Raw genomic sequence first — 21,480 nt, 5'->3', positions numbered from 1 at the left:
TTTGTCTCCAGGTAGGTTACCAATTATTTGTTTTTGCCATCTCTTGAGTTGTGAATCAAACTTAGGTGCCATATAAAAAAAGTCCAATTATCCGAATATGTGTAGCATATGATACACTAATGACAACAAAAATATGAATTCACCACTTAGTCGCCCAAAAATATTGCTTACCAAAATATCATCACCTATTAGACAAACAATAACAATAAAAATATCAACAACAAAATATTGTGAAAAACATCAAACGCAAATATAAAGTATACGAAAAACTTGTTAACTCATTACAAATTTGCACTGTGTAGAATGAACTACAGAAAGCCTATTCGCTTGCAAAATTCAAAGCACTATAGCCAAAAAGAAATGTACAACATACTACAATGCAAAGTAAGTCTTTAAAAATACCAAAGGTCTCCACATCCTAGAAAACTTAGCAAAAATACTACAATAAACCACCTAACAATCCAAATTAAATTGACGTCCAACATAAATATACAAAAAGAAATAGAATATATTTATTTAGAAATCTTATTTAGAATATTATTATCAGTGTAAATAATAATGTACAATTAGAACATATCCAATAACACTGATAAATGACAATAATTTCAAATACAATTAGTAAATACATTGATCCAAACAATAAATCCCATGGACATTTTTTGTAAAATTTAAAGCAACAAGCATAATTTAAAAAATTCAAACAATACACATTTGTTTAACTGTTTGGCTGCACCAAATTTGCGTCCTTTTTTCCATCATCATGGGAATTCCATGGGTACCCAGAGTTTGTGGTTCCTCTGGAGGAGACAGAGGAAATAGCTAAAATATAGCTAGTTTTTGGGGGGGTTGGGAAAATAGGAATGAACTGCTTTGCAAAAAAGTGCCTTTTCTTTTTCTTAAAAATGGCATCAGTGAAAGTTTTCCTGTGCTAAATCACAATTTTCCAGGCTTTCAGTAACATCCAGAACTGAATAGAAAACCTATTTTTTAAATACAGTTTTGGCATTTTTCAAAGAGATACAATTTCTCCTAATTTCTGTGCTTTCAACCAACGTTCAGTTTGTGGTGGAAACCCACGGATAAACCTGAAAAGTAGATAGAATTTATGCAAAGAAAATGTGAAATATTAGGCAACTTGTGTCGTTTGTAGGGCACTATGAGTAGGAAACCGTTTTTGGATCCATAGGAGACACACCACCCTGTCCTCCCTTGTGTGTCTAGTTTTCAGAAATGCCTGGCTTTGATAGGTTTCCCTGGGTAGGAGCCAAGCAAATGCCAAAAAATCGCAGCTACACCTTCTGTTCATGTTGCCATATTGCAACCAGGTGCTCACCCTTTTGCGGGCGCTAACCCACCCACACAGGTGAAGTGCTATTTTTATCAAAAAACATGCGGAAACTCTGGGTGTCAGGAAATTTGCCACTCCTGGCAGATTCCAGGGCTTTGTGTAACAGAAATATGAAGAAAAGGTATGTTTTTATCCTATGAGGATTGCTAGGGGTTCTGGATAAGGAATCCATGTGTGATCCATGCAAGACCCACCACCATGTAGTCCCCCTGGTATCTAGTTTAAGAAACTATTTGGGGTTGGTATATTTTCCATAAAGACAATGTACACCCTAACAGAGAAAGACAGAAAAGACAAATATTACTGCAACACCATCTACTACACAAGTACACACTTACACTGGTTGGATTTGGCACTAGTTGAGTAAAACGTTCAAAATGTAAATTTATAAAAAAAAAGATTTCATGAAAATGCAAAGGCTGAAATCACTGTTCATAGTGACATTTGAAGTTAGTAATACTGAACCAGTAACTCACAGCTCGTGGGCTATAAAGTCATTAAAAGGACCCACCACTTTACAGGCCATTCACACACATTTCATGTGTCAAACACATGAAACCATTCACGCTGCCAGCTGCGGACCAACACATTACAACACTCATATCAACAAACTGCGCCATTCAAGGGCCCATCCCTTTAAACACCCATAGGACTGACCCAGCAATCACACCACCTGGCAGCTGGCGGAGTGTGTGGACTGGCGTTTGGATGCCAGTGTGTGTGTAGAGAACAGCAGCAAGTCACTAGACACACACAAACGCACTAGCCAAATGCCAGTTCGTACACACAGCCAGCCAGATGCCAGCCACACACACCTCCAGCCAGACGTAAGCTCAGACACAGCAATCAAACTGCCTGGCAGGTAATGGAATGTATATACTGGCGTTTCGGTGACAGTGTGCGTGTGTGTGTGTAATGACTTGTTGCTGATCACTACACACACACATACACAGGCAGTTAAACCCCAGTCCACATACACCACCAGCCGGAAGTCAGCCACACACATCACCAGCCAAAAGCCACTCAGACATCACCATGAAGCTCTACACCACTTTCCTTTCTTAAGCACTCCCACAATGAACAGATTACACACACAAAGCAGACAGGAAAAATAAAACATACAACTAAAAACAGCACATTTTATTCAAATAGAAAATACCAACCTACAAGTAGAACATGAAATACCAAATATAACTGCATACATGACAGGATTAACTAAGCACATCAACTATTGCCAGAGAGGTATCTAAGCAGACAATATATAGCAATAAAGCCACAATCAGTTCCCTTTTACTGTGGTGGATGCCTCCAATACTTCAGTTGCTTATGGTACAAGTTGAAACATGTGGGCACAAAAAGACCAGAATTAGAATGACACTCAGGCAGTACATCAGACTCTCCTTGCGTACTCCCCTTTGGACTAAGACTACCTCTGCAACAAGGAAGTATTTTTTTTGGGTGTTGGAGGAATGTATTCAGGAAATTGGCGATCTTTCAATCTAGCTACATCCTCCACCACACCTACTCTATGAGCACCTGCTTGTTCAACTGCAACAAGGCTGCCTATTACAGACTGCTGAATCAGTGCAAAAGTCATCTTTTATTCTGAAGAATGATCTTCAAAAACAACATAAGCATTGAAGGATTCTAGATGACATAGATGAACAGCCAACCTTTGCTACCAGATATAGTACTTTCAAGATGCTTTATAAGGCTCCGATTTTTGATCTTGTCGATCTAAACCTCCCATGTGCTTGTTGTAGTCTAGAAGGCTCACTGGATTGCGCGCTTCTGCCACCTCATCCCGGTCACAGGAAAAGTACGCTCATCGTGAGTAGTTGTGGACTTCTTTTCTGTCTGAATATTTCACAGTAAGAAGTTCATGACTACGCAAAGCACTGCTCTGTCTCTATTCAAGTTTTGTGGGCACAAGCTCTTTAGGGTAACCTTTACATTAAGAGCAGACTGTGCCACATGCCGCAGTGTCCACTATGAACAATTCTTTAAATAATTGCACACCTGTGTAGAAATTATCCAAGTATAAATTGTGACCTTTGTGAAAAAGCTCTCTATCAAATTCCCACACAATTTTCTCACTAGCTTGAAAAGTAGAAAGGCAACCAGAGCAGTCATTTGAAGAATTCCTACCAATGTGCACCCTAAAAATATGCGCATGTCCAATGGCATATTCACACAACATTTACAGCTTAATATCATAACATTCTCTCTTTCTGAGAATGTATTGCCTGAAAACCAAAAGGCCATTGAACAAAACTAGAGATTAATCCATAGACATATTTTTCCCTGGAACATAAATCACTGAGAAACAATCTATTAAATGGTCAAGGACAGGCGGAATTTTGAGGACACAGCCACAATCAGGGCGATTTTGTGGCAATGCTCTGGCATTATCCACAAAATGTAGCATTTGCTCGCTGCAGGAACAAATACCCATCTTGACTCTTAGTTGCTGGAAATATTGCAATCAATTGACTATTTGACCAGTGTAAAGACAGTGATGGCTTCCTCTCAATACCATCAGGAAAGTTAAACCCCAGAACTGCTAAATCTTATTGAGGTTTGTGGAAGTCCACTGGGTAGCTCTGGAGTGGGTCTTAAGTGTGGCACTGTTGTTCCTCAAAAACTGTTCTGCATACAAATTAGTCTGCTCAACAAAATCATCTAAGCATAAAATTCATGTTGGACAAAGGGAGGAGTTTTGTCCATTAATGATCCTTCCTTATAGTGTGTCTCTTGAAGGAATATTATATCAGCTTGTAAGGCCTTCAACCATGCCGGCATAGATCATCTCTTCACTCTTTTCTTAAAGCTGTTTACTTTACACATTACTACCTTTAGTGAACTAGAGGACAGTTTAGTAAAAGGGTGAAAACTAAATAAGCTATTTCACTCCCTTGAATTGCCACACTTGTGCTACACTTTAATCCCCCCCTCCCATAGTGAACCCATACCCCATCCCCTTCCCTCCACCTCTCCCCTGTGCCCCCTTATCCCCCTACCAATGACCCCCTTGACACCGGAGCCCCCATCTGAAGCACCCTGGGTGATACCCCTCTGTCCCCAGTGGCCCTGCCCTCCTCCCTCCTACCCAATTTGTGCACTTCCTGCCCCTCCATCCCTGCATTGGGGTGCTGTGACATGGCACCCAATGTGGTGAGCTAATGGTTGGCGTTCTGAGATAGCTGATCTCTTTACTCCAATCTCCTGGCTCTTCGACTGATTCTATTCCATGAGGCTGCCATCTGGATCTGGGGGCTTATAGCCAATATTATCCCCTGCTCCCTCCCCCTCACCCCCAGATTTAGTAGGGACTGAAGGAACTCTTGCGCCGCCTCAACTGACTGAAAGATATGAACCTTCCCCTTGTGAAGGGCTTTCAAGCTAGATTGCTGGATAATACCAGCCGGGACCTCTAGTCGCTGAGAGCAACTCAACATGCCTCTGAATTGCTTTCTACAATTTGAGGATAGGGCAGACACATCTAATTTTTTTTAAAGAGAAATGATCACTCATCTGGTACACTTTATCATGAACAGCACATGCCAAAATCTTTTCCTTAAATCAAAAGTCCCCAAAGTTTGCCATAAATGTGCTCAGGTATTTGGTGTTAGAGTACTGAACAGCTGGCACGCAATGTGCCTGTAAGATGGTGAGCTGAGTCTTCTGTGTTGCTGTTTCTGGGCACACACACTTGGTAATAATGTCAGAAACTACTTCTACAACTGATTGGCCATTCTCACAGCCTTCAGGCATACCAGTCATGAGTAGATTACATCTTTGGGCTCAATTTTCTGCATCGTCTACCTTGATTTGTAAATTGACCAATTCGGTTTGTAGCTTGGTTACTTGATCAGTCTGGCTAGGCACACTGTCTTCAAGATCAGATATGCGTTATTCAGCCTTAGCAACCCGCAATGAAAGCTATGGACGTGAGATTAAATTGAGTTTTAACTGTGACTCAGTCCTTTTTTGAGCTTCCTTGGGAAATTATCATGTTTTTTCAATACTGCCAGAATTTTATACAGCAAAGTTTGTGTGGAGTGCTCTGATTCAACCATGTTCTTTGTGGTTAAAAGTGCTGAAGCGATCTGCAAAGTGGGCACATTTGTGGGTGCAGTTGTGAATAGTGTTTCAGCAGCGATCTCCACAGCAGTGGTAAACATGGAAGTATCCAGAGTTAGGCCACCTCCTGTGTCTTGAGTGTCGAAACTTGGTTTGGGCTTCAGTGGCATGAAGCTTGTTGACTTAGGCTAATAAACACTTTAATTTAGTGAGCTACTATCGACCTATTGAGGATTCCCCTGAGATGCTACAGTCTCTTTATGATTTTGCAATGGCCCAAACAGGGTTTATGCTGCCTGGTGGGGATTTTAATTTATTGCTCAGAAAACTCGGACAAAACCTAAATCGAGCAGATTGTGTCAGGATCTAATTCTGGATTTTGGGCTAGTGGATTGTTGGAGAGATGAATTTCCTCTCTCAGATAGATTTTTTTCTCATCTCCCACTCTCTCTTAAATACAGAGTCCGAGATTATTGAAAGTCCCTTCTCTGACCACGTGGTAATTTCAGTACAATTTCAAATTCAAATTCAAACTCAAACTGAGCACAGATGGGTATTTGATAAGTCTCTATTAGTAGACGAGCAATGGGTGGCCCATATGCGCTTGGCATTAGAGGAGTTCCTGAAATGTATTGTTAACACAGCTTCTGAATTTGCAATATGGGGTGCCCACAAGGCCTTGTTTAGGTAGGGGAGGTAATTGCCTATTAAGCCTATAACAGGAAAAAAGTGTACAAAGAAAGATCTCAATTAGAAAAAGAACTCTCCTTAGCTATGGCAAGCTAGCTAGCCCTGCCCTCCTTGGAAAATAAAAACAAACTTGGTTAAGCGAAGCATAATTTACATTTTAACTCCAAGGAGATCCTAGCCCATGATTCAGTCTTGCAAAAAAGATATGAAGAAAATGATCATATCAGTAGATACCTGGCTTGGTCAGCTAAGCGTAGGGCCAATATGAATAGCATTAAAAAATAAAGGGTTCTGCCACCATGAGACCTACATCTCAGCCCCAGGAAATTGCAGCCATTTTTCTTGATCATTATAGGGAGCTCTATTCTGACCCCCATAACACCTCTAAAGAGGAGGCTATAAATTAGCTAAATGGGATTAACTGCCACTTACTATCTATGGGACAGAGAGATTCCCTGCTTGACGACATTACATTAGAAGAAGTTAGACATTCAGTGAATTCATCGCCATCTGCCAAAGCATGTGAGTTTGATGGGGTTCCAATTGAAGTCTATAAGACTTTCCTTCCTCAGTTGAATAGTTTTTTGAGAATATTATTTAATGGGATCTTTAAAGGAGATGCAGTGGCTGCTACTTTTATTCAAGCTGCGGTGGTTAGCTTTGTTAAGAAAGGGAAAGTCGAGGAGGAGGTAAATTCTTATTGACCAATAAGTTTACTGAGTGCCGATCACAAAATCTTAAAAAAATTCTTGCAAACTGACTACCACAAGTGACTCTTTATCTCATACATCAGGACCAAAACGGCTTTGTGCAAGGTAGAGTTGTGGCCTCCAATACCCACTATCAATCGATTATTTTGGCACTAATAAAATCAAAGCAGTAATTATAATGCTAGATGCCAAAAAACATTCAGCAGTGGAATGTATTATTTGCTATCATGAATACATTTACAATACCATCTAAATTCTCTCGAGTTGAGACGAGGAATTTATATTGTGGTGCCCAGGCTTCCATAATTATAAATGGGAATAGGGTCGGCTATATTTCTATTAGCCGGGGGACGCACCAAGGCTGTCCCCTCTCTCCAAAACATGTTTCCCTGTTCATTGAACTACTAGCTTGAGCTAATAGGCAGGCTCATGCCATTTCAGCCCCGGTCCCTGGAACTGCAAAACTTAAGTTGTTTGTGGATGATATGGCTCTGTATTTGGCCGCCGAGGAAGATAACATCTCGCAAATCTTTATTAAAATAAGTGAATTCACGGCAATAGGTGGGTATAAAATAAATCATGCAAAGTCACAGGCACTGCTTTTTAACTGCTCTCCAGATATATCTTCATTCAATGTCTCAAATCATAAGGTACCTAGGGATATCTATAACCTCTCATTTGGAGCACTTATTTTTGCTTAATTTTATCCCTACATTAAATAAGATACATAATCGGTTTACGCAATGGAGGACATTCCGTTAACAATTATGGGATGAGTGGCTCTTATTAAAATGAATATTCTCCCTCTATTTTTTATTCTTATTTTCTAATTTAATGGTTAAGGTCCCCCAGTCCGCTTTCGACCAGATAAACTCTGAAACAAGACATTTTATATGGCACGCAAATAAACCCTGACTGAAATTACAAACGTTACAGTTAGATGTGGAAGAAGGCGGTCTTGCTTTATCTAATTTTTGATCATATTATCAAGCTTCACTTATTAACTGGCTGAATTACAGTAATTCATAAGAGATGTCTTCCGCCAAATTTTTGCTGACTGTTATTATTAAGGAATTCTAGATCGGCCATGCTCCTTTCTTGCGAATTTCCAAGCTTCCAAAAAAATTGTGTTATAAAATCCCCAGGGGTATATCATCTCACTTTCGAAAAGTCTGGAGGCCCATTGAATCCCCTGACTCCCCTGAATCTACTCACATCCCAACTGATGTTAGTAGAATGCATCCCTTTGGGTCTCCAGATGTCTCTTCGGATCTGTGGACAGTGCGCTAAACTTTGGTTCCCTTAAGTTACCACACTATTTCAAAAGTAAGAAAGTTTTATTCTGGCAGGAAATTAAACAGCATAACATTAATACAAACATGTCTCTCCTTTTCAGCTACATCCAGATTAAGGAATTCTGTTCAGGTTTAATAAAGTCAGAAAACTGCTCTCAACAGGGGAAAGCTCATTTAATACTTATAACTAAAGGGCTGGGGAATTGGTACAAACTGTTTAAGTCCGTAGAGAATAAGCAAATAGTTTCAAATCATTTAGAAATAATTATTTAGTCTATTGGCTGTTGCCTTAATTTCCAACAATGGCAAGGATTCAACAAAGTGAGCTGCAAGGCAGTAAGAGCTGCTGATCTAAAGAGGATGGCATTTTTCAGTAAATGGATGGTTTACTATACTCCCTCCATACTTCATAAAATCTATACGACAGTAGACCCTGGGTGTTTCAAATGCAAACAAGCAATTGCGGACTGGATGCATGTGGTGTTCACATGTACCCACTTAATGAATTTGTGGAAGAGTGTCTTTACGGAAATTGGAATAAGTCAATCTCTCTCCCAATGCTTCTGTTGCCCTTGTAGGGAGAGAAGAGGTTCAGTACAAACTCACTCTTGGTCAGCGACAATTCATCTTTATTGCCACCCTGGGAGCAAGATTGTTAATTCTTCCAAATTGGAAATTGGTGACCATACCGACAATTTCCCAATGGTTAATTTAAATGCAAAGGGTTTTTAGGCGGGAAACTACAAAAAGGGTGGGTTCAGTAGTGAAGCTGAATAGAATATGGAAGGATTGGAAGTGGTTTATTTTAGTGGTGGCTAAAAATACTTTATGATTTAGATAAGATGAACTTAAGCACTTTACTACTCTTGATGAATTGTGTATGCACGTTTTATGTTTATGCCTCATTTAACAGTATGGATTTTCAACTATATATGCACTTTATGTAAATGTCTGAGGAAAAATGAAAACTTTTTAACGAAGAAGGAAAAGTTAAGAATTATGCTGCATTGAAACTAAAGATTTTTAAAAAACAGTTGGAAGAAATTGATAGGCTGAAGGTTCTCTGAATTGACTTTAATACCTGAAACTCAACTAAAGGCAGGTAAAACAGGCTGCACCGTGTTAGTGGCAACCCATTGTTCAGCACTTATAATGTAAAGGCTTCCAGCCCGGGCAGCAGGCCAGCTCGTTCTTGCTGCACTACCAGAATATCACTGTCTGCCTTTAAAAGATGCACTTCATCATCACTAATAGTGGATTCATCATCAGATGATCCCTCTCTATCAGGAAAATCACTGCCAGAATCTTCAACTTCGTCCTCTGCCTCAGATGCAGAGTGAGTCTCAGAACCATGTTTGGAGGAGGATTCAAAAAGCAAACCCACAGCCTGTTGGGCGGTCAGCTTGTGAGCATAATGCTTACTCATGAAACTAACACAACAAACAAGGCAACACTAAAGAATGCTGTGTCAAATTAGAACTATCAATACAATACACACAATTAACTTGATACTCTAAAAAGATTCCGCTCATTTGCCACAGATAGCTAAACTAAGGTTCAACTCCACTTACTCTGCAGAGACACAGAAAGCACCAACGGTATCTCAACAGAAAGAAAAAGGACAAACAAATTGCACACAAGATAACACAATATAGATCGTGCACAAATACAAATGTGAATTTAAGAAAAAATATCATAAGTTCAATAAGCTACAATTATTACAACTGTTCTACAAAACATTCAAGCACGGCAATGATACTCATTTGAAGTAAACATTACAGAAAAGTTTCCTTTCCTTACCATACACATGCAAGTGCACAAACTGCAGACCTATCAGTGCTGAAACCGCAAACAGGAGCTACCACCAAGGCAATCAAAAGCTTTGCACTATAATAAAAAGGTGAAATAAAATATTACGGTCACATTTGCAAGTGATCACAAGAAATAAAACAGTTAACATTATTAAACACTATGAAGTTGCCCACTGGGGCAGATTGGCATCACAAACATTCGATCTGCCCCGAAGAGGAGCACAAAGCAAAGACAAGAAATTGCCACCCAGAAGGAATGACCCTTACCTATGACCAACAGCCAAATTCAAGTTAAACACCAGTCCAAACACCACCATCCAAATGTAGCCACACACTCTGCCAGCCAGAAACCAGTCCACACACACCAACAGCAAAAACTCCATTGCAAACACATCATCAGCCAAATGCCAGCCACACACAAGTCCATAAACACCCCTTGCCAAAAACCAGTAAACGCACCCCGCCAATTAAATGCCAGTTCTTTCTCACACACCCACGTGCACACACACACACACACTTATTCCCTAGTGTATAGTGGTTTTCTTGCTCCCTCTGTGGGCAGATTGCCTAAGAAAAGTCTGTTCTCCCACCTGGAGAGAAGAAAAGAAAGGACTTGTGTGTTGGCAATACTGGGGAGAGACACTTGACCAAGTGCATGCTCTAACAGCATATAATAAAATATAATCCCTGGTGTCTACTGGTTGTCCGACCCCCCCCCCCCGGGACAGATCGACCTAGGAAATGTCCCTGAGGTAGGGGGCAGTAAGCAAACAAACCAGGTCCCCAAAAGTGGGGAGCGGCTCTTGCCCTAGAAGCTGCTCCACAACATACATAAACAATAAAATCCCTGTTGTCAAGAGGTTTCAACCTCTCTTGGGGTCAGATCGACCTAAAGAATTACCAATTGGGGTGTGCAAAATGGCCAAAACATGTCCCTAAAAATGGGAAACGACCCCTGCCCAAGGGGCATTCCCAAGCATACACATACAATAAAGTCCCTGGTCTTTTGTTTTTTTCTGTGTCCCTTATGACAGATCGGCCTAAGCAATGGTCGATCAGAACCCTTGGTTGACAGAAAACAGCAAAAACATGTTCCCAAAAATGGGAAACTACCTTTCCCCAACGAGGGGGCAGAAAATGGCGAAGCAAAAGCCCCGATAATTTAGGCAGCAATCCTTTCCCAAGGGGCCACTCACTGACATGCAGAAATCTGAAATCCGTGGTGTCTAGCCTCCCACCCCGCTCGGCCAGATTGGCCTACAAAATTGCTGATCTATCTCTGGCGCAAGAAACTGAGGAAAATTGTGCCCCTGAGGTGGAACAACCCTACCCAATTAGTCGCCCCCCGTAAAATACATATACACCACAATTCCGGGTGTCTACTGGCTTTCCACCTTCCCGGGGCACAGATCAACCTAAAAAAATGGCCGCTATTCCCCCTGGGGGGCTGAAATGACCAAAACAAATTGCCAGATATATTTGGGTGCATCACTTGCCCAAGGGGTCTCTCCCAGCACTAAAAAGACATCCCTGATGTCTACTGGGTGCATTACTGCTGTGTGGTTGGGGTACCTGCCGTGATCCCGTAGCGTGAATGCATTGAAGAGAGACACTGGGAGAAAGTAAAACTCTTTCCTTTCCCCTGGTGTGCATCTTCAACCTCAATCCCTTCCCCAGCAAGCAGACCTACCTGAATAAGGTCCTGGACCCATGACGCGGTGGAAGCAAATGACTTCCAGTGCACCCTGACTCCTTATGATGACGTCAGCCCACTTTGTGCATTCTGATGTCATCATTGTGCCAGTGGATGGGGTGGCAGCGGAGGAGCTACTGATGCCATCTCTTTTGGAGTCATGTGATGGAGTGGCCCATGGCGGGAGGCCAATGCTTCCCCGTTGGGTGGGTAGTAGGGCATATTGGACACGTCCTCACCACCCCAGCGCAGGTGCTGAGAATGTGTTCAGCATGTTCTTAGAACCCAGCAGGTTAAAAAATGAAATAATGATATAAAGCAAAAACCATAACAAACATTTCCCACCCAAAATAATCAAATTGAATCAACTTATAATTCTGTAGCTGATGTCCATAATACATGATACTTTTCCAATCCACCAAAAATAAATCTACAAAAAATAACCCCCAAAAATGCAAAAATTAAATTGTCAAAAAGTAAATTCAAATAATCATTTTAAGCATAGAAAGACAGATAAAGAAACATTTAAATAAAAACCGCACCTGTAAAACCAGAAAAAATGAAGTTAAAAAGTAATCTTAGTTAAAATATTTTAAAAAAATCTCCTCCAAAAAGAAGGAAAGTCTTCCTCTTGGACCAAGAAACCTATACCAAAACAACGTATCCACCTGTACATAACATATACTCCAAAACATAACAATTCAATACATATTTATCAACCATTATGACATCATAAAAATTAATAACTAAGCTAACTACACTACACATAATATACTAAGGCCTACTTCACTTACCTATTAAACCACTAAACCAAAAACAAAACTGAACTACCACAACAAATCAATATACTATTTTATACTACTTACCCCTACCCACATTCTCCCACCTCCAAAACCACAAATAACAACTTATAAGTACTCTTACCTTATCTGTCGACCACCAAAGGAAACTGCTACTAAAATCTCCCAATAATTATGTTAATAGGCTAAAAAATATAGGTAGCAGTACAGAAAATTGCCTCGAAATGGAAATTAAAAAGGACAATGGTGTAATAAAAATAAATGCAAACGTGTTAAAAATTAACACAAATATACAATGTATGTGTTAAGAAAAATTTACACAAAATGTAATAAACATGGTATAATATTTTGTAAAATAGCTATTAACTAGTACTATATAATATTATAATAAACGAATAGTCCGGGTTAATATATACTATAAAAATATATGTTATTACCAAAATACTTACATTTATTTTATATAGATTAAAAGTGGATGTTAAAACATTATAAATTGCATTAAACTACATGTAAAGGTCAATTATATATGTATATGTAAGATTACAAAATTACATTACATTTATTTACATTGCAAAATAAGTATGGAAAATGTATTGTACAAAAAATGTGTGAAAGAATATTTTTTCCTATTGTTAAAAAATAAACTTCTATGTAAAAAATGAAAAAATAAGTATTTGTTAAATCATTTAGAAATGTATACATACAATGTATGTTAAATTATACAAGGGTATTATTAAAATGTCACACCACACATACTCTACAAACCAAGCAACACTACTAAACATACAATAACTAAATGAAATCTTTCTATCCTATCCCTCTATAAAACACATTATCCTTAAATTACATAGTAAATATTTAAAGACAGTGCACCCAGTAAAATCTTCTTGGGATCATATTGACATTAAAAACATAATTACGTATCCCAAGCCAATCTAAATCATTTTAGGTACGTTTAGGACACTGAAAGGGCCAGATTTACTATTCCACTCCAATCTAAACCACTTTGGAGAATAGGAGAAAATAAAGATTAGAACTTTTAAAAAACTGTAAATTATATACACTATAAACCTAAATATACTATATTTAAAAAACAATTTGATAAAAACAAAATGGATATATATATTTATCCTTTAAAATCTCTGCACCCTTTTCCTTTATAAACCTACATCTTGCTCCTAATATTAATAATACATTTGTTTGTGAAAAATTTAATATTTATTTAAAGTAAAATGTAGTTAAAATATTGTATACAAACCCTTACCTATTGGAAAAATGCAATACAGAACAAATAAAAATGCACTAAAACATACACATACGTTACAAAAACTTAAATAAAAGATTTAACACGTTTTTAACAGCTATATTATTTTACAATGGTATTGAAAATGCCACTTAAAAAAAACACATCCTTATCTGTGAAATCTTGTCGCAAAATTTTCCACATTGCGATATTCTTGTGACGATATTCTGGTATCACGATATTAAAAAAGTAATATTTTGTTTAAACACTCATGTGTAGTATTGTATTACTAATCTTGTTTTTTGTGCCTTACAATAGGTTCTGCTATCTGTCTTATAGGTGCTTCTCTTCTTTTGTAGGCAACCTGCAGTATTTAATAGTGGTCAGATCTGTCTGTTTTAAAGTGCTTAGGGTGTGTAAATAATAAGTTCACCTGTTTTTGGTAAAATAAGTTCTGGTAGTATAAACATATTGTCTGGGCACTGAGTTCTAAGAAAACCTATAACACTCTGATGAGTGCCATCATCTTTGAACAGCTGTGCCTTACATCTCTTTCTGGGGCAACCACACTAAAAGTACAATACGTCTTATTAATTGTGTTCAGTTTGAACACTTTCAATTGCTCCTCAACATGATACTCACTCTCTTGTTAGTTCGATAAAGTTAACCAAAAAAGAGAAAGAGGTTACTTTATGTTTTAAGAGGCAATCTTGAATTGCATTCATCTCTTTCGAGTTCTCTTCGGCATGGTAGAGTGCCTTGTGATGTTTACGCACACAGTTTAGGTTCCAAGGCGAGAATTTTCTTTGGTTGAAGTTTGTGTGGGGTAGCCTTCATGCCTATCACAGCTCTACCCATTTATTGATATCAGCATCTTTGGAGTGTCCAATAAGTCATATCTTACGTCCTTATTCTTGAGTGCGGTTCTCAGCCCTAGGAATTTCTTGCAGATGAGGTATGTTTCATAGGAGAAATTCACTGCAAATGATATCTTATGCTAGTTGTATATGTATGAGCCATGTTTTATGTATCCTTGGAGTATCAGATGTGCCTGTTGGTGGCGCAGTAGACAGACGATGATAAGTCTGGTCGATTATGGATCAGCCACTTTCTCTAGTGGATTTTATGTGTCCTCTGAAATTTAACAGTGGGCAGGAAAGCTACATTCACAATCTTCGATAAAAATGTAATTAGAAATCTCAGTATGATTTCCACCTATTTAGGTTCAGGAATCCTAAAATCTCATATTTTTCCACTATGCAGTAGCAAGCCACCAAAAATATTTTATTTTGTTAGCACTACTAACAAGAACCAAAAACCACGAAGAAGATAGAGAAACATCACAATATTAGGACATTTTGGAATAAAGCATTGAGAACATTGTAGTATATATAATACTACAACATGAATTATGCAATGTACTTAAGCATGCATATGAGGGCACCTTAATCAGTGAGATTTTCATTTCCTTTTTGGACAGATGATTGAGACCGATGAAGACTTCAGTCCGTTGCCTGGAGGGTTAAACTATTTGGTTGATTTTCTTGACCTCTCGTTTCCAGAAGAAAGGCCTACTCGTGATCACCCGTATGAAGAAGTAAGATTTATTTGGCAATTTCAGCAGTTAAACGTTATAAAGAATGTACTTATTTATTTATGATTACAAGGTTGATTATGAACGATACGCACTCCCAATCTACAACATTAACAGTCAGACGTATGAAACAGTGGTCGCAAAATTCTGGTCTCAAATTGTGACAGTATTTTTGTAACCAGTGTTGAAGTTTGTGAACTGACCCACAAATTCATTTGTTGGTTCACAAAAGTCCAAATCACAGTGGCTCACATTCTGACCTATCTCATCAATATTCATGAGGTGGATCACAAAAATCACAATTTTGTAAAATTGGTGGGCAACACAGGAACGGTGACCTGCTGAGGTCAGCAGACCACCATGTCTGTGATTGGTTCAAAAAAATTGCTCTAAATGCGGCCCTTTTTCCTTAAAGGAAATGAGAGTGCATTAAAAAAAAGCTTAATCATTTTTTAAAGTTTGTTCCAGAGTAGACACTGCCTACTCCTCAACAACATTTTCTTTTGCATTCAAAAAGTGGAAGGGATTCCAAAGGAACTCTTTCCCTTTGTGAATAGCTTGCTACCTCATGTTGGAAGCCAGTAAAATGTAAATATTTTGTGAATGGATTACAGTTGCAAAACTCTGAAACTTACCATAACGAATCGCTATTTGGACTGGATACCCAAAACATGCCCCTTCCAAGTAGCCATATCTTATATCCTCCTTAACCCATTTTGCATTTTGCTAAGCCGTAGCTGCAACGCAAAATAGGTTTAGTGCATTACAAAAGGGCATTTAGCAATGGCAAACATAATGAATTAGGGAATTGCAGAGCTTGTAACTGCTAAGTGGCTTCATGAATCTTTCCCTGAGTTCTTTAAAAACGATTTTCTTGACTCACAGTTACAGGACTAAAGAGAAATGATGAAGTTATTTCGCACCACAGGAGTCAAAGTGACAGACCAACAACAACAAAACGGGAATATGAAACTCTTGTTTTCTGTCACAGGGAGTGTTTTCACTCATTCACATATAAATTCCCTAGTGGCATACAATTACAACTATTGTCCTTAGTATATATACTATACAGTGCGTTGGAACTTTTGAAAGTTTTCAGCATAGACATAGACGTATAAACATTCTAAGTGAAGCGATTGCATTTCAAGTAACACATGGACCACCAAAGCTGGCAATTCTTTCATCAAACTAATGTGAAAAAATGACTGCCCTTGTACTTTAAATAACTCAGTATGAATAAGGCCAGGCATCCATCAGGATGGTATAACTTCAAACAGCAGAAGGTCCTATCTAAGGGTATGTTGGAAGAGAAGTGTCAATCACTAGTGCATTTGGGGAAAGGGACTGAACTAAGACTGAACACTCATGGTCCTATCTCAGGAGGGAATTAAAGGCCGTCTTTCCACGAGGCCCATTAATCTCAAGTTGCCTTTGATTGCTCAAGCATGCCTTGTTGCCACTGAAAACAGCAGTTTCATTAGAAGTAACATTTGATTAGGGTATTGCATTGATATTACCCCTTCTTCTATGTATGACTGCTCCACAATTTCAAGCCATTAGATTTTAAAGGTCATTAAAATAGCACAGTCAAATGTCCAGGAAACAGAGGAGCACAAAGAGCTTCTACAATAGTGGAGTCCAGTTGTAACTGGGAAACACTGATGGAGATGTAATTGAAATGGAGAGGCAGGTGTTCACGTAATTTAGACAGAAATACACTATTGTACAGATGTGTTTTTTTCTTTAGATCACCCATATTTCCAGTTTTGACACAGGGAGATGAAGGGGCCAATACACAAACTGCACTTTGGAGTAGCTTTATTAATACTACAAATGCACAACTTATGTACTACAAAATTATTTTCACACATCTGCATGCGGAGACCTGGACCTTCCCCTCTCCTATCTTTTCTATGCTGATGGATTAAACCATATGTGCAAAGATCTATGCACCTGTATGTATGAGTTGTAATAGTAGAGGTGCAAGCAACCTGGTGGAGTGACTGGAAAAGGGAGAATATTTACTACTAAACGGGAGGGTATTTGGGAGGGGTAAGGAGGGTTCTAAAGGGGGACTTGCCAATACATACACTAACCCACTAAAGATTAATCCCATTGGCTTTTCACAAATCGCACTTTTGAAGTTACCACAGCCAAAAGGGATCAAAACACTCATAGATGTAGTTCAGTCCTGCTTTGTAGTATGGCCAGCACCACACATGACCATTCTCAGGTATGAACACACACTTTCACAGAGAAGAAGAGGAAAATGCCTCTGAGGATTGTTTATGTGAAGGAAGATACCCCTTCCTGCACAAAAACAATTCTGCTTGTAACACAGGCATCCTTTCAACATGACGCAAGCAGTGGCATATCGAAACTTGAAGTGGTCTCCCTGGAAAAGTCATGGATGGGATGCCCCATGCTCTGGACCCAGCCAGGATCTCACAGGCCAAGGGCTGTGCACATTGCCAGAGGGGGCTCTCTGTAGCTTTGGGCACCCCGCACCGCAGGCGCTGCAGGGGCCATTGTTACGCCACTGGACGCAAGGGTGCCTGCGGTGGCACTTGGCAGCCAAAAGAGTGCCAGCACTTTCAAAGGACAGTATTGTGCCATATAATGGTAGCTACAGAGCATTCGGGCCCTTTCACACAGGGCAGTGCAGCAGGTTGGTGTGCTACGATGCGTTGCTTGAATTTTTGATGAGGGTCCTGTGAAGAGTACTGGCAATAGGTGGGCCATCAGGCTTCAGGTGAAAGGTGCAGAGCCCCCTATCAGGACATGCTGGAATGAAAACAAATAGGGATCATAACATAGACCATGTATCTTGGGGGCATCAGATGCATAAAGCGTCTTGGCCTATGAGGGAAACTGCACATTAATTGTCCCAAATCTGAACCTATCAACAACACAGAGGAGGGCGTGCCTGCTTGAAGTGCACTTAAGGCCTTTAAAAATGTCTAACCTTGCAGTTTTGTTAAAGAGACAATAACAGGTTATGTTTTTAGAGATGTATTTGAACAAGCTTCAACTTTTTTACTCCCAAATAGATACGCACTCGAGCTAGTGTCATGCGGAACGTGGTAAAGCGTGGTCTACTTTGGGATGATTTGTACATTGGTTTCCAGACGCGACTACAGCGAGACCCTGATATCTACCATCATCCGTAAGTATTTCCAGTGGTTGATGGGCTGTTTCCAGTTTCCTGACACACATCTCAAAATGTTTCCTATATCATTATTTTACCTTAATTTTTTCACCCATTTTAGAATGTAAGTTTCCCAGTACAATTTGAAATTAGAGATTCACACACACACAGAAAGTGTTATCAATATACATGTAGTAAATTCATTAAAAAAGGGATGTTTTACCTGTTTGAGCCAATTTAGGAGTGAGCAGTCACACTGTAAGAAACAGAGGTGACAAGTCGTTTATGACCCATGTACAAAACTATTTTTAGATGGCACACTCGATAATTTGTAGGCCCATGGCATTTGCCACTTCAAAGGAGTGTTTTGAACTGTACAAAGCCCATTTTCCAATTGGAAAAGTCTTTCTGAATCGTGAAAGGGGTTTTGCAACTCATTAAGTATTCCAAATAGGAGGGCTCGTGAAAACTCCCTCCTATTTGGGGGCTCTATCATAATGTGTCAGTGCTTTTCAGTCGTAAATCATTGATCTGAGGGGGCGGTATCTAATTTGCAAAGGGAAAGGCTGCCCCTTTGGGAATCATCTTAGGCAACTTTAGTGCGAGCAGGCAGTAATTCCAAAGACCACTGCCTGCTCCCCCAAATGTGTTCCCTACTAAAACAGTTTTTTAAAGCAGCACCTGTCCCTTTAATGGACCCAGTTTGCTTTAAAAAATATAGGGCTTTATTTATGAGGTCTTGCGACAGTTTTACGCTTCCGTTGCATCACTTTTTGTGATGCATCGGCGGCGTAAAACATGCCCCCTGTTGTGCCCTATTCACAAGTGACGCATCTAAGCAGATGCATCACTTTGTAAACCCCTGCGCTACATTATACCTGCCTCAGGTATAATGTATGCAGGGGGGGAATCCTACGCAAGTAAGTGCGTAGAAGTGATGCAGTGAAATCTACGAGATTTCACTGTTCCACTTCTAGGGTGCAAATGCGTCAATAACTTATGTCTGCCTCACAGCAGGAAGACTGATGCAGGCCCTTTCACATGGGGCCTACCCCATGTGAAAGGACACATTGCTGGAGTTGCGTCACTTTTGCGCCTACAGATACATCAGAAATACTGACGTATCTGTAACTCCTTGTGACACGATGCGTCATACGGTAAATATGACACATCCATCATGTCGCAAGGAGGGCGCACTGAGAAGTGCTGCATTGCTGCTTTTACGCAGTGATGTGTCACTTCTCATGAATGAGGCCCATAATATTTCCCATTTGGGAGATCAAATGAAAAGGTGGTGGTCTGCTGATCCTTGCAGGCCACCATCCATGGACTTGGACACAGGAGTAACAATCATGACTATCCAATTAATATTGATTAGGCAGGATGTTTTGGGACCCTGCCCGCCAAATTTACCATTCACAACGCAACAGGTTGCATTACAATATGCATACCCATTTGCATACCAGTCGGTGAGAAATTCCACATTTTGGTTAGCTATGGGTCTTCGTACATTGGGCAAAAAGGTCTCAACTATGATTGAGACCTAGATCTTAGTTTTCAGGCTTGGAACGATTCCTGTTGTGATATTCATGGTAAACAGGAGCTCATATCATCCACTTCTCTGGGTAAAATGGGGTAGAGAGCCAACCCGAGATCTACAGTAGTATTTTGCTGAATAATAAACTATGTTTCAAGGATTTTTTTGGGCTGGAGTACATGGAGGCTTGTTTTGAAAGACACTTTCCCCAACTCTCTGAGGCTGCAGGACAAAGCAAGAAAGAGAGAAAGGGAGGGGGCTTGTAGAGAGAAAGTGATCAGAGAAAAAAGAAGAAAGAGAGGAGACAAGGAGAGAGAAGAATAGATGTATGGAAAGGGATTGCGTGAGGGGTTGAAGGGAGCTGGCTGGAGCATTTTTGCCAGGGCTGCTTTTGGTTCCCCAGGCAGGCCCTGTTCTCTTGACTGGCTTCTGTGGAAAGGTGTTTGTGTGCTATAGAAATTATAGCAATGGAGAGCAACCTTTATGTTGAACACCCAGACCTACCACAGCACACAGGTCCCATTGTGAATATGGGGATCTGTTGTGTGAGATGGTCACATGCTGAATAAATCACAAGTTGGTTGCTCACTCTTATTAGCCCAAATGCCCTTGTGAATCAGGCACAAGTTATCAGTATGTGCTACTGCACACAGGATACATACCACATTGTATGAAATGGGTCCCAATAAAGGTTTCTGATCTACTTTAGCTTTGAGAAAGAAGACCTGAATTCAACAGAAGGAGAATGCTGTTTGAGATAGAGGCAATACTGACAGGGGAAACATGTGGTACTAGAACTGACTATAGTGTCATCTGGTGATCTTTGAAAGTGGTGGGGCATAATACTTGCCACGCTTTTACCCCATTTTGTACAAGAATTACATGCAATATTCCAGTACTAAACTTTTGCCATGGATACTGACCATATACAATGGGTGGCCATATGTCCAAAATTACCTCCAGTATTTCAGAGACAGCATTTTCTGATGGTTTGTCTTCCCAACATGCATCCTAAACCCCTAAATGCCATGGCTGCTGTGTCTAAGGCAATGAATTTCCCCCAGTATGCCATCCCCAGCATTTTGCCCTAGGTGTCCCCTTATATCAAGAATTATTTATAGTATTTCAAGGACTGAATTTTGCCTTGGGGGCCCACTCTTATGGCGAAGTGTGGCTCACTGGTAAGAGGAGGCAGACCTGGAAGCAGAGGTCAGCCCGGGACCAGGGTTCAATTCCCGGCTCGGCGGGGTCTTGAGTCCTAAAATGTCCATGGACTCGACAATTCTCGCTCCGGTGCCTACTCGATTCACGGGTTCACACTCTGCGACTCTGGGCAATAGCTTGCTTAATCTCCACAACGGCCCCTCGCGGCGGGATGCCTGGCTTTCACCTTGCGGATACCCTGCCGGGGTTATCTCACAGGGGAATACCAGGACGGGTTTCCTAAGCAAGCGCTTAGAAACCGCTTGGTGATTTGCGCTATATAAATTCCTGTACATTTACATTTACATTTACATATGGCAAGAAG

The 21,480-nt window shown here is 40.0% G+C and overlaps 1 protein-coding gene across 1 annotated transcript in view; it reads left to right on the top strand.

Annotated features, from left to right (window-relative positions):
* The window catches only part of LOC144829101 (cytidine monophosphate-N-acetylneuraminic acid hydroxylase-like), a 694,590-nt gene that overhangs the window by 548,965 nt on the left and 124,145 nt on the right, over positions 1-21,480 (top strand). Inside the window, exons 12-13 of the mRNA XM_078687905.1 lie at positions 15,154-15,270; positions 18,318-18,433. Of these exons, the coding sequence (XP_078544031.1) occupies positions 15,154-15,270; positions 18,318-18,433 (233 nt within the window). The remainder of the gene's footprint in view (positions 1-15,153; positions 15,271-18,317; positions 18,434-21,480) is intronic.

This window comes from Lissotriton helveticus, chromosome 4_1 (genome assembly GCF_964261635.1).
Source record: "Lissotriton helveticus chromosome 4_1, aLisHel1.1, whole genome shotgun sequence".
NCBI lineage: Eukaryota > Metazoa > Chordata > Amphibia > Caudata > Salamandridae > Lissotriton > Lissotriton helveticus.
This window is presented reverse-complemented; position numbering and strand designations above follow the sequence as displayed.